Below are 11,679 nucleotides of genomic sequence, written 5' to 3'. Positions count from 1 at the left end.
ACGTAGGCTGGACACTCTCCTGCTGTGTCCACAGGGCACAGAAGAGGGCACTAAAATTTCTGTGGAAGGAATCAGTAAACAAGGCGTAAAACATTCTGACCACAGCTTTTATCTATTAACTTTCTATGGACTTTCAAGATTCATGCTCTCCTTTGTGTCTGCAAGTATACCCCGAACCAGGGGAGTAGTGGTCAGCTGGGCTTTGATAGCAGTAATGGAAGGCAGTGTTAGCCTCTGGGACAAGACATCTGGGCTCTGTGGGCATCAGTGGCCTAGTCTGTAGTGATTCATATACCCACAAAACAGTGTTATGGACTTTGCAGCCATAACATGTGCTTATGCACTTTTTGGAAATTAAAAAATTAAAGAATCTCCCCTGTTACCTATCTCTAGCCTGAGCAAGCCCCAGCCTGCAGGAGGAGCCCCACTTCGCCCCCTAAGGTGTTGTGGCCTGCACCCTGGGCCGGCCAGCTGTAGGCGCAGCCTCTATGCCTGAGAGCAGCTAGCCCAGGGTCCTGCCCAAAGCTAGGCCTGGAGGGCTGAGTACCAGCGCCTTGGAATCCCAGGCCTAGTGGTTGAGGTTGTGGCACCAAAACCCCTATTATACTCCCAGCCCAGTCACTGTCCCCAGAATCAATGCACTGATCTGAACCTGCCATACTGGTCCTGCCTGTGCCCAGCCTGCCCTGTCGCTCTGAAACTCCATGCCCTGCAAGTTAGAAACCTGGGGCTTCTCAGTCTTCACATCCCAGCCAAGTGCCAGATCCTGACTCATCAGCTCTGAGGCCCCTTCACCCCTCCATCTTGGGGGGGCCGGTCTAATGGCAGAGTAGAGTAGGTCCCACCAGAGCAGAGCAGGTCCCTGCCCCTGCAAAATTTCTGTCTAGGGGCAGGGATTGTGGCCCTTCTTGTCCCTGACCAGGGGTCCTCTGTCCTAGCAGGGCCAGGGATGGTGGGCGAAGTGGCCAGGAGGCCATATTTGATATCTGGGGCCGTGGCTGGATCCCCCACTGGCGCAGTAACTTGGTCATCTTCCGCCACCTGGCCCTGGTTCCCCCTGGCATGAGGAACATGGCAAGGATGCAACCAGCTCTCACCTTAAGGGTGGGCAGGGTGCCCGGCCCTGGGGGCGCGGCCCTGGGCCCCTCGGCCGCAGTGCTCTCTTGACTCCCGGGTGTTCTTTCCGCCGCGGGGTTGCGGGCCCGGGAGCCATGGCAACGGGGCGGGGCCTCATCTTAATACCCAAATATTCACGAGCCGGTTCGGCGGCTGAGCCCCGCCCCCTAGCAACCGTAGCCGGGTACGCGACCCGGACCCCGCGTTGCCTACGCGGGCTTGCGCCGAGATTCACGCTCTCTGGCAGGGTGGGATACCTTGGGGCCGCCAGGCGCTGATCCCGGAAGTGCGGCTGAGCCGCGGCGGCGGGAGAGGGTCAGCGAGCCTGCCGGCTAGGGACGCCCGGCCCACTGTCAGCCGCCTCCCAGCCGCCTCCACGTGAGCGGGGTTTGGACCCCCGGCGGCAGCCTGGGGCCGCGGGTAGCGCCGCTACCAGATTGGCGTAGGCCTCTGAGTCACACCCTCTCGGTTTTCCTATGGATAACATGTGGAAATTAAAACAAACAAACAAACATATATATATATATAAAATATTAAACGTCTTTTGCACCGGGCGCGATGGTGCACGCCTGCAATCTTAGCGGTTCGGGAGGCAGAGACAGGAGACTCTCGAGTTCAAAGCCAGCCTCAGCAAGGGCCAGGCGAGGCACTGAGCAATTCAGTGAGATCCTGACTCTAAATCAAATACAAAATAGGGCTAGGGATGTGGCTCAGTGGTCAGTGAGTGCTCCTGAGTTCAATCCCCGGTACGAAACACACACACCCACAAACAGACGTCTTCTGCGTCTCGACAAGTGACCTCGGTGTTGGCGTTTGGGGGGCAGACCTCATTTCGCCTCCTCACGGTGACTTTAGAGTTGGACTGGCGGGTCAGTTCGTCAAATGGGCCACACTGAGATGCTGCAGGGTGGAACCTGGGGCGCGGGGTGCTCTGCTCAAGTTGCGGGTGAGGGCCTCAGCATCACAGCGAGGGGTAGGACAGCAGACCCGCGGCCACCTGGGGGCACCGGGCAAACCCAGCCTTCCTCGGATCCAAGCCCGGGCGTCCGCGGTGCTGGCCCTTCCTGAGGCTCAGCACCACCTCTCCCCGACTCCCGGACTATCCTTCCGCCTTCGGGCGCCGAGGCCTCTGGGTGGCAAACACTCCTGTGTCGTGGAGGCTCCCAGGCAAGGTCTTCCCAGCAATTGCCGCCTGTCCCCGGAATAGTCCCGCGTGGCACCGGTGCCCCAGTTCTCTTCGGCGCCCGGAACTCAGGCCTAGGCCTCCAGGAGCTCAGCCCCAGGGCCGCTCTGGGACACCGCCCTCCCAGACTCTCCCGGAAGCCCCGCCGCCCGCGGTTCCTGACAGACGGGAGGCTCAGCCAACCGCAGCAGGGCGGGGCGGGGCGGCCCTGGGGCGGGGCGCGACCGAGAGCAACCAATGGTCAGCCGCGCTAGGCTGACGGACGGACCAGGGCGGTGGGGAGGGCGGGGCGAGCGCAGGCCTGTCTCAGTCCCGCCGCCCGCGCCCGGCGCCCGCAGCCTAAGCCGCACCCGCCGCGGACGGAGCCCATGCGCGGGCCCAGCTGGCGCCCGCCCGCGCCCCCGCCCCGCCCCGGCCCCAGCCCCGACCCCCGGGGCAGTTGCGCCAGTGAGCGGTGAGTGCGGCGTGGGCTCAGGTGGGCGCGGGTGGTGGGTGCGGACGGCGGGCGCCTAGGGTCCGCGGCCCTTGCTCGGTCCAGGCCGCCCTGGGGCCGCGCGCTGCGCCAGGCGCCGCCCGGCCCACGGGAACGCCGCGCCTGTAGCCATCTCGAGCGGGCCCCGGGGCCGAAGGGACATCCCCCGGGCCTTGGCCCCAGACCCGCTGTCCCACTGTCCTGGTGCTTCCCTTGGGTCTATTCCCCCAATCGCTGGCTTCTCAGAACCCCTGCCCTTTTTCTTGGGACCCTCCTGGCGGAAGGACTCCGGTTCTTGTTGTAGGATTGCGCCCAATCCTGGTGGGCCCTTCCCCTGCCGCTGGGCAGCATCTGGCATGCAGTAGGCGCTCAGTAAATACTTGTCGGATGCACCAACATGCCGCGGGCCGGAGGAGCCCGTTGTCGGCTGGCACTGACCTGCCTGGGCACGCTGCGGCCAGCCGTGGCAGGACCTGTTCTAGGGGGTGGCCTCAGCCCTCAGGCGCCTCCAGTTTAGCTTTCTGCCTACCCAGCAACTTCTAATTTGGGTGCGTGGTTGGGAGAAGCTCTCAGCTGTCAGCCCTGCCTTGGGGACCTGCTCCCGGCTTCCTCACTCGGCCATTAGGGTGTTGGGGGAGAGGCAGGAGCTCTTTCATCCCTGCTGGAGGTGCCACACTCGAGGGGTTGGGCCATTGACCTGGCTGCCCCTGCCTGCTGGGTACTGGGGGTCCTATCCCTTCAGATGCCCCTCCCAACAGCTTCATGTAGCCTGGGCCTGGCTGAGCATGGTCCTCCTTGGCAGGTGGGGCAGGAGCTCCTGCAGTGCCTGGAGTGGCAGCCCCTGAGGAGCAATGACGGAGTATAAGCTTGTGGTGGTGGGCGCTGGAGGCGTGGGGAAAAGTGCGCTGACCATCCAGCTGATCCAGAACCACTTTGTGGACGAGTACGACCCCACCATAGAGGTGAGCCCGGATCACTCAGCTGGGCCTGGCAGCAGCCATGGGCAAACCCAGGACAGGCCCTGAGCAGCTAAGTTTGGACACAGCCAGGACTGGGCGGGCTCTAGGCCCCAGCCCTGCAGGTGGCATGGGCCTGTCTCCCAGCTGCTGCAGCCTTGGTACCAGGGGCACGAGAGGTGCAAAGGAGGGGCTGACCCTGCAAACTCCAGGCCAGCAGGAGTGCAGGTCCCTGAGCCTCATCCTCCCGCAGGACTCCTACCGGAAGCAAGTGGTCATCGATGGGGAGACATGCCTGCTGGACATCTTGGACACAGCGGGCCAGGAAGAATACAGTGCCATGCGGGACCAGTACATGCGCACTGGGGAGGGCTTCCTCTGTGTGTTTGCCATCAACAACACCAAGTCCTTTGAGGACATCCATCAGTATAGGTAAGCCACCTGTGGCCAGCCCAGGAGCCCATGGCATGGGTGGGGCAGGGAGGCTCTCTGTATCCAGACAGGGTCTCCTGCCCTCTGTATGTCCTGGATGCAGCCACGTTTGTATCCCACCCACTGGCTCACACCTAACCCCTCTCAGGGAGCAGATTAAGCGGGTGAAGGACTCGGATGATGTGCCCATGGTGCTGGTGGGGAACAAATGTGACCTGGCCGCGCGTACCGTGGAGTCTCGGCAGGCCCAGGATCTTGCCCGAAGCTATGGCATTCCCTACATTGAGACATCAGCCAAGACCCGGCAGGTGAGCAGCTCCCCACCTTGTAGCTAGCCAGGGACTTGCCCCGCTCGGCCCCAGCCAGGGAACAGTGCTTATTGCCCCTCTCCCTCAACACAGGGCAGCCGCTCTGGCTTTGGCTCCAGCTCCGGGACCCTCTGGGACCCCCGGGACCCATGTGACCCAGCGGCCCCCACGCTGTAAGTCTCCCCAGACGGCAGGGCAGTGAGGGAGGAGAGGGGTAGGGTCTGGGCTCATGCCCTGCAGTCCTGGGCTGACACAGCTTCAGGGGAGGTGGAGGTCCATGGAGAGAGCTGCCCTGAGCCAGGCCAGAGCGGTGACCCTGGGGCCCAGTTCCTTCTGTCCCAAGAGCGCCCAATGGTCACCTGTTAGTCCTGAGTCCTGAGTGAGGCTACTGGGGACATTGGCCATAGCTCAGATAAGAATTGGGTTAGGGTGTTCAAGCCTCGAGCCAGATTGGGGATGTAGGAGGGTCCTGGGCCACTCTGAGCTTTGGGGACTATTTAAAAGTGAAGCCTTGTGGCTTCTAGGTGAACAGGGCCTAACTCTGTATGGCTTGGAGGACTGAGGAAGCGGACAGTGAATCTTGGACTGGGATGCTGTTTGAGGTCAAGGCAGGAAGTCCCTTACCTAAGCAGGCGTCTCTGGTTCTCCTTCCAGCCAAGTCCCCAGGCAGACCCTCCCCCAGTCTCTCTGTTTCCAGGGTCTCAGGTCTCCTCCTGGCCAGGCCCCCAGATAGCCCCCACCCAGTCCCTCTTTTCCCCGGGGTCTCAGGTTTCCTCCCGGCCAGCTCCCCAGGCAGGGTCCCCACCCAGTGCCTCTTTTCCCCGGGGTCTCAGGTCTCCTCCTGGCCAGGCCCCCTGGCCCCTGATCTAGTCCCTCCATTCCCAGGGTGTGGAGGATGCCTTCTACACGCTGGTGCGGGAGATTCGGCAGCACAAACTGCGGAAGCTGAACCCACCCGATGACAGTGGCCCTGGCTGTATGAGCTGCAAGTGTGTGCTGTCCTGAGGCCAGGTGAGGCAGGGCCAGGCGAGCTCCTGGGCTGCTGCCCGCATCCACTATGATGGCCCCGGGCTCCCCGATCCTGCCAGTCCCCCTGCCTAGGGCGTCCTTTGTGCCCCGCCCGGCCCAAGCTCAGGATGAGGAGGTGCCGGATGCGGGGAGGAGGTGCAGACGGAAGGAGGAAGGAGGAAGGAAGGAAGGAAGTGCTGCTGGCACCCAGCCAGCCCAGGGATGGTGGACAGAGGTGACCGAAGACCCTTCCATGGACATTTTGCAGACTGTCGCGGACTGTCCTGAATGCCACCGGTACCCCAGTGTCCAAGTCCCCTCCTAGTCTCTCCAGGCCCCGCTGGGCACAGGTTGATCACAGTAAATTATTTGGTGGTCTTGACTCTGGCGTCTGGCTGAGGGCAGGAGGCTGCTGTGCTTGACCTCGTGTAAGGATGTGGGCACTTGGTTCTGTCCAGTTCAGCCTTGCTGTAGTCTGTGATAGTCTGTGAGGGAAGCTGGTGGAGGCTACCAGCAGCCTGGGACTTGCTTCCTCTCCTCTGCCTGCCCACTATGTCTGCCTCCTGCAGAGAACTCTGGGCACCATGGGACCTGGGGATCTTCACTAAAGGCACTCTGTGGTCCTTTAACTAACAGGGGGTCCTTGAGGTCAGTGGGGCATCTCCATGCCCAGAATGGAGGCCTTGGTAGGGAACTCTGAGTCTAGACTTACCTGGGAACTTACTCTAAGTCAGTTTTCCCAAGTTTTCGGGTCCTTGAAACATAGCTACTGAGGACAGCTGTGGATTAAGGGACCTGGCACCATGGCCCCTACCTGCACAGCATCCTGCAGTCCTGTGGCTCGGGACAGTGGTTCTCAGATTCTGAAAACCATGTCCTAGTGCTGTCTGCACAGCCTCAGGCCTCTGCCTCCTTTGGGAGCTGCCCCATCTTGGGCTCTTGCCCTCACTCTGAAGTGGACAGTTCTTCTCGAGCCACTTATGGTCACCAGTGTGGCCTGGAGGGACACCTGAAGATCGAGGTAGCCACACACTGCTCCAGGAGGACTTGCCCTTCCTTGGACTGTGTCCTAGCCATGGTCATAGTCATGGGAGTTCTGTCCTCTGTGTCCCCCTTCTGGCTGCTGCTGGGGGCCCAGAGTGGCCCTGGTGTCCCTCCCAGCGCCTGGGTTGAGGCTGGTTGGGCCCTTGGGGGTCTTGGGGTCTGGGTGTGTGAGGGTTTCTACCCAGGGGAGTGGGATGCAAGCCTGCAACTGGTGGTAGGCAGTGAGACCCTACACTCACCTTCCCCTCCCTCCGTCTGGCCTCCTTGTCCAGGTGGAGTGAGGCCCTAGGCCCCAGGTGGTGTCTGGGGCTTCAGGGCAGCTGGCCAGGTGCGGCCTGGTTCCTTCACTGTGGTCCCAGGTTGGATGAGGACACCGTGTGGGGGACGTCTTTTGCCCCTTCTTTGGGTCCTCGGTATGCTGGGCAGGGCCTGCTTACAGGGCCCCGGTGGGCTTGTAGGGCCTATGCGGTGGTTCTGGGGGTGGACAGGGCAGAGGTTGGAACTAAGGGTGTGGGAACCGTGAGCCTGAAGCTAAGGTCTGTGGGGAGCATCCAGAGTAGCTGTCTTTGTGAGGGAAGCTGGGGGTAGAGGCTGCTCTCAAAGATGACACTCAGTAGTCGCCTGTCCTGCCTGGGGATAGCTGACACTGAGCCTAGGCCACCAGAGAGGCCCCTGGCCTTGGCCTCTGTGGAAAGCCCCTTGTGCTGCTGGTCCTCGGCTCAGGGACAGCTGCCCTGGGGGAGCCTGAGAGAAGACCAGTGGGATTGCCCCCATTGTTTCCTGGCATTGAGCTGGTAGCTGGGGAGGATCTTGATGCTAAGGATGACAGCAGGGGCCTGGTTGCCCTGGAGTCAGGGACACTGACTCCAGACCCAGATCTGCTTCTCCACTGAGCTGCTCTGACCCTTGCAGGGCCAGGCCCTAGGGACCTGGGTCCTGGAGTCCTGTGGTCCCGGGGTACCTGTGCTGGTCAGACACAGGATATCTGAGTACGGAGGTGGGAGCACTCAGGACCTGGGACTGTTGGGTGGCTCACGCTGCTCTGGGCTTGCCGCGGGATTCGGGTTGGTGCAGGGCTCCCTGCTTCCCACCTTCACCACAGAACTATTGGCTGGGCTTCTGCCCTGATTCAGAACTCTTCAGGATTGCCCTGACCACCTGCCTCCTAACATGGGGTCTCGCCCCACGAAGGTGAGCACCGTGGGCTCTGAGCCCCTCTGCCCTACAGGGCCATCTACTCCATGCCAAGAGTCTGTCTGTCTGAGCTCTGGCTCTGCCTCTGGGCCTGGGGACGCTGTCTCTGCCCCCTGCCCACATCTTGTCTGAGCTTGGGATGGTGTCCATGTGCTGGGCTGGCTGACCCCCTGAGAGGGTGCTTTGGAGCAGGTGGGGCCAGTGCTGCTCCCTGGGGGTCCGTGGCTCCTGTGCCTATCAGGCCTCTGAGGGTGAGATGACACCTCTCCTGCCCCCAAGGTCAGGCCCTGCCACAAGGCCCAGTCCAGCTGATTTCTGCAGACTTCCTGGAGCAGAGGAGGAGTGGGCCAGGGCCAGGGCATGGACCTGGCACTCCACATCTGGCAGGGAACCTGGGGCAGGAGCCCCCCAGGGGGGCAGGTCATAGTCTCCTTTGTTCTTCCTAGCTGTGCTGCTGAGCACCGGGTCCAGTCCCACACTGCTGTGTCCTGCAGAAGCTTTGCAGGCTGTCCAGGGGTGGCTTCAGGAGGCCTTTAAGGTGTAGGGATGGACATTGGGCTGGAGGGTCTCTGGGAGGGGTCAGTGCCCATAACCTGTTCATGACCCAGGCCCCTCCTATTGGGTGGCTGGTGGGTCCTGCCACGTTCATCCCTGGGGTCCAGTTGTGTACAGGCCAGGGACAGGAGCCCTGGCCAAGGAAGCACTCTCATATGGGCCTTTTTCCTATGTGGCGTGTGAAGTGGGGTCAGTATTTGGGACAATCCCCAGTGGCCTTCCCAGCCCACCTCATCTGGCCTGGCCCTCCTTCCATGACTGGCTCATCAGGGCTGGAGTGGTAGGCCATGGGGTTGCTGTGACTGCTGCCCTCAGGCTGGCTAGGGTCTGTCCTGAATGCCCCCTGGGGTCCTGTCGTCCTGCAGGCTGACTCATCTGCACCTCCAGGGCCACATGCCTGGCTGTGGCCTCACCCTGGCTCTTCAGCAAGCCAGTGTCCTAGAATCTCAGGGTGGCCTGAGGGTCACAGGGATAGCAGGCATTGGAGGACTGCCTGTCCAGGCTGGGGCCAGTGGTCTGAGTGCAGCCCCAGAGCTCAGCCTTTAGGGTCTCCTACAGCAACCCCTCATGGGTGGACCCCTCTCAGTGGTGACGTGACTCCCTGAAGCAGCAGCTCACGGGGCTGGGCTTCCCTGGCTCTCCCAGGCCTGGCCCGTCTGCCCAGCACAGACCCCCGCGGCTCCCGGGGTAGGGTCCCCAGCCTGGGTCCCTGCCCATCCTGACCAGTTGCTGAAGCACGGAAGGACCCCTTGACAGTGGGCATCCCTCCTTGTCCTGGCAGCCCCCCTGGGTTGGCCTGAGAACTCCCCATTTGGGTCCATCTGTAGACGCCTCCCCAGAGGGTCAGGGCCCTGGTCCCCAGGCCTCAGTCCCTTCCAGGTGTGGGAGAGGGAAACCCAACTCCTGTGTCCCCACGGACTGATGCCCCAGGAGAGGCCCTGGCTGGGACTGGCTCCTCATGGGCCCCAGGGAGGCCTGGCCTCCCTCTCCCCCGCCCCACGGGGCCCAGGGCCATGAGGAGGTGAGGGGCCTGTCCACTCAGGTGCTGCTTCAGCCTTAGGAGCCCTCTCCTTCCCTGTGCTGATGACGCCTCAGCAGGGGCGGAAGCCCCCAGACCCCAACACGCAGCCTGCTCCCAGGGCTGGAGCGTGCTGCTGGAGGGTGGCCAGGCAGCTGTGCCCAGGGCTTCCCCTGCCCCACCTGGCACCCACTGGGCACCCTTAGCTTTTGGGGAGATGAGGGGTACCCAGCCAGGCCCTGGCTGGACTCACTGCCCAGCTGTGTCCTGGGCCAGGTTCCAGAAGGGCAGGGCTGTCTTCTAGGCAAGGGCCATGGGAGGACTTTGAGGAGCTCATTTGGGACCTGTGTGGCTAGTGGGGGGTCAGTATGGTGATGGGGTACACAGTGGCTTCCTGGGCTCAGGGTCAGGTAAAGAGTGATTCCTGAGGCCATGCTGTCATCTGGGCTGACAGCAGGTGGGAAGGGCAGCCGGGCAGAAGAACCAGCAGGAGGTGAGGACTGCCCCTGAGGATGAGCCCAAGGGCCCCTCCTGATGTGGACATAGGTGTCTGAGGCGTGGGGGTCTTCGGCCAGCCCTGGGATCCTGTGGAGCCCCCTGCAAGGGACAGTCCTGAGGTGCAGAGTGAGTCTGGAGGGAAGGGACTGTGGCTTCACCAGCCACTATGTCAGCCACTGTGACGACACCTGGCCTCTTGTGCGAGGCCCTGTGGGCAGCTGTCCACTCACCATGCAAGGCATGCTACTCACTGGTCCACGGCTGGACCGGTGCCCAAAGGCATCTTCTTCATCAAGGACCATCTGTAGGCAGTGGCCACCTGGCTTATGCCCAGGCAATGACTCCCACTTGCAGCAGCCAGTCACCTTCCAGGAAGTTGCCTAAGGGGGCTGAGGCCCTCTGGAGAAGGGCCAGAAACCCTGGGGACTGCGAGTGCAGCCTCGGCTCCCTTCTCTGGCACTTCCAGGGCCCTGTGGCCAGTGGGCCTCTGGGTGCTTAAGGAGCTCCTGGAAAGACAGCTCACGTCCAGGCTTCTGGGACTGGCAGGGTCCCAGAGGTGAGGAGGCTGTGGTTCCAGGCTGTGGTCCCAGGACACTCGGGTTTCTTCCACAGGATCTGGGACTGGGGTCCTGGATGGACCTACGGATGGACTGGCCAGGGTCCTGGATGGCCTACGGGCTGCCTGAGACCTTGCTAGAAGGGATTCCCTGAACATGCAGGGGGAGCAGCCGGCCTGGGAGCTGCCCCCCAGTCTCCTGCTGTTCTCCAGGGTCTTGACACATGGACACGTCTTTCCCTGTAAGCTTCTGAGTACAGACATGCACCTCTGGGACCCAGACTTGCCTTAGGACAGCTGTCAGGCACCTCAGCAGCCTGAACACTCCTGGATGGCAAGCGTCCTGCAGCAGACCAAGCTGTGGGGCTCTGGAGCCGCCCCCGCAGGGAGCTGTCAGGTCCTGGTGAGACCAGGGGCTGAGACCTCTGCCCTTCTTTATCCCGGCCCTAGATTGCAGCTGGCTCCTGCTAGTCTTCTGTAGCAGCAGTGAGCTGGAGTCCTAGCTGGGTTGTCCTGGTTGGTCACGAATGCTGACCATTAAAGAAGCAGTGGCACCCAGCAGTACAGCAGCAGCTGTGATCATGCAGTGTGGCCTCCGGGTGCCAGGCGGTACTGCGGGGTCGCCCTGGCTGCCACCTTGGAGCAGGGAGGTGCTGTCTGAGCTCAGATGGCCTTCGGCAGAGCCTGACGGTGAAGCCCAGTCAGGGCCAGGTGGTGAAAGTAAGTGCCCAGCTCCTCAGGACCCTTGGGCTTCTTCCACATCTGGGGGTATAGCGCAGCCTTTTCAGGTGTGCAGGTGGATGGGTTGAGGTTCTTTGGTTTGCACACATGAGGTTTCAGTCTCTGGGATGGACGTTCATGGACTTGAACCAATGACTCGTCCTTCCCATCACGTGGTAGGCACATGTTTGGTGTTCCAAGAAACTGCCGGATGGCCTTCCGCCCTAGATGGACTGAGCTCAGGCAGGAGCGTCCCTCAGGCCCATCCCACTGAAGCATGCCCCCCACCCCGTTAAAGGCGCAGACACACTGGGGTCCTAACCTGAGGAGGGTGCAGGGCTGTGTGTGGCATTCCCCCTGATTCTCAGCCTTCACATGCTAGGTGTCCAGCCAGAGGGACCCTATCTGACCACACCTGTGACAGGTTCCTGGTAGACTCGGGGAGGTAGCTATGGAGAGAACGATATTTCCTGAGGAATACAAGTTAGAGGCCAGCCTTAACTGGAACATGAGGCCTTGGAAGATCACAGCCCTTGGATCCTCAGGAGAGGTTGGGTCCACCCAGAACTGAGCCTCGTCTCCCCAAGTACAGTGGACACAGCCTCTGTCCTCCCTTCAG

General features: G+C 61.9%; 1 protein-coding gene across 2 annotated transcripts; it reads left to right on the top strand.

Moving 5' to 3' along the window:
* The first annotated feature begins 2,668 nt into the window (after window positions 1–2,668).
* Window positions 2,669–5,857, top strand: Hras (HRas proto-oncogene, GTPase). Of its 2 annotated transcripts, XM_027953540.2 has the most exons (6): window positions 2,669–2,753; window positions 3,574–3,733; window positions 3,981–4,159; window positions 4,308–4,467; window positions 4,561–4,640; window positions 5,353–5,857. In XM_027953540.2, exons 2-6 carry the CDS (start codon window positions 3,623–3,625, stop codon window positions 5,414–5,416), a joined length of 594 nt encoding a protein of 197 aa, XP_027809341.2. In that variant the 5' UTR covers window positions 2,669–2,753; window positions 3,574–3,622; the 3' UTR covers window positions 5,417–5,857. The 2 variants fall into 2 exon arrangements, with proteins under 2 accessions (XP_027809341.2, XP_027809342.1); XM_027953541.2 differs by lacking the exon at window positions 4,561–4,640.
* The last annotated feature ends 5,822 nt before the right edge of the window (window positions 5,858–11,679 follow it).

This window comes from Marmota flaviventris, chromosome 9, assembly GCF_047511675.1.
Source record: "Marmota flaviventris isolate mMarFla1 chromosome 9, mMarFla1.hap1, whole genome shotgun sequence".
Lineage (NCBI taxonomy): Eukaryota > Metazoa > Chordata > Mammalia > Rodentia > Sciuridae > Marmota > Marmota flaviventris.
This window is presented reverse-complemented; position numbering and strand designations above follow the sequence as displayed.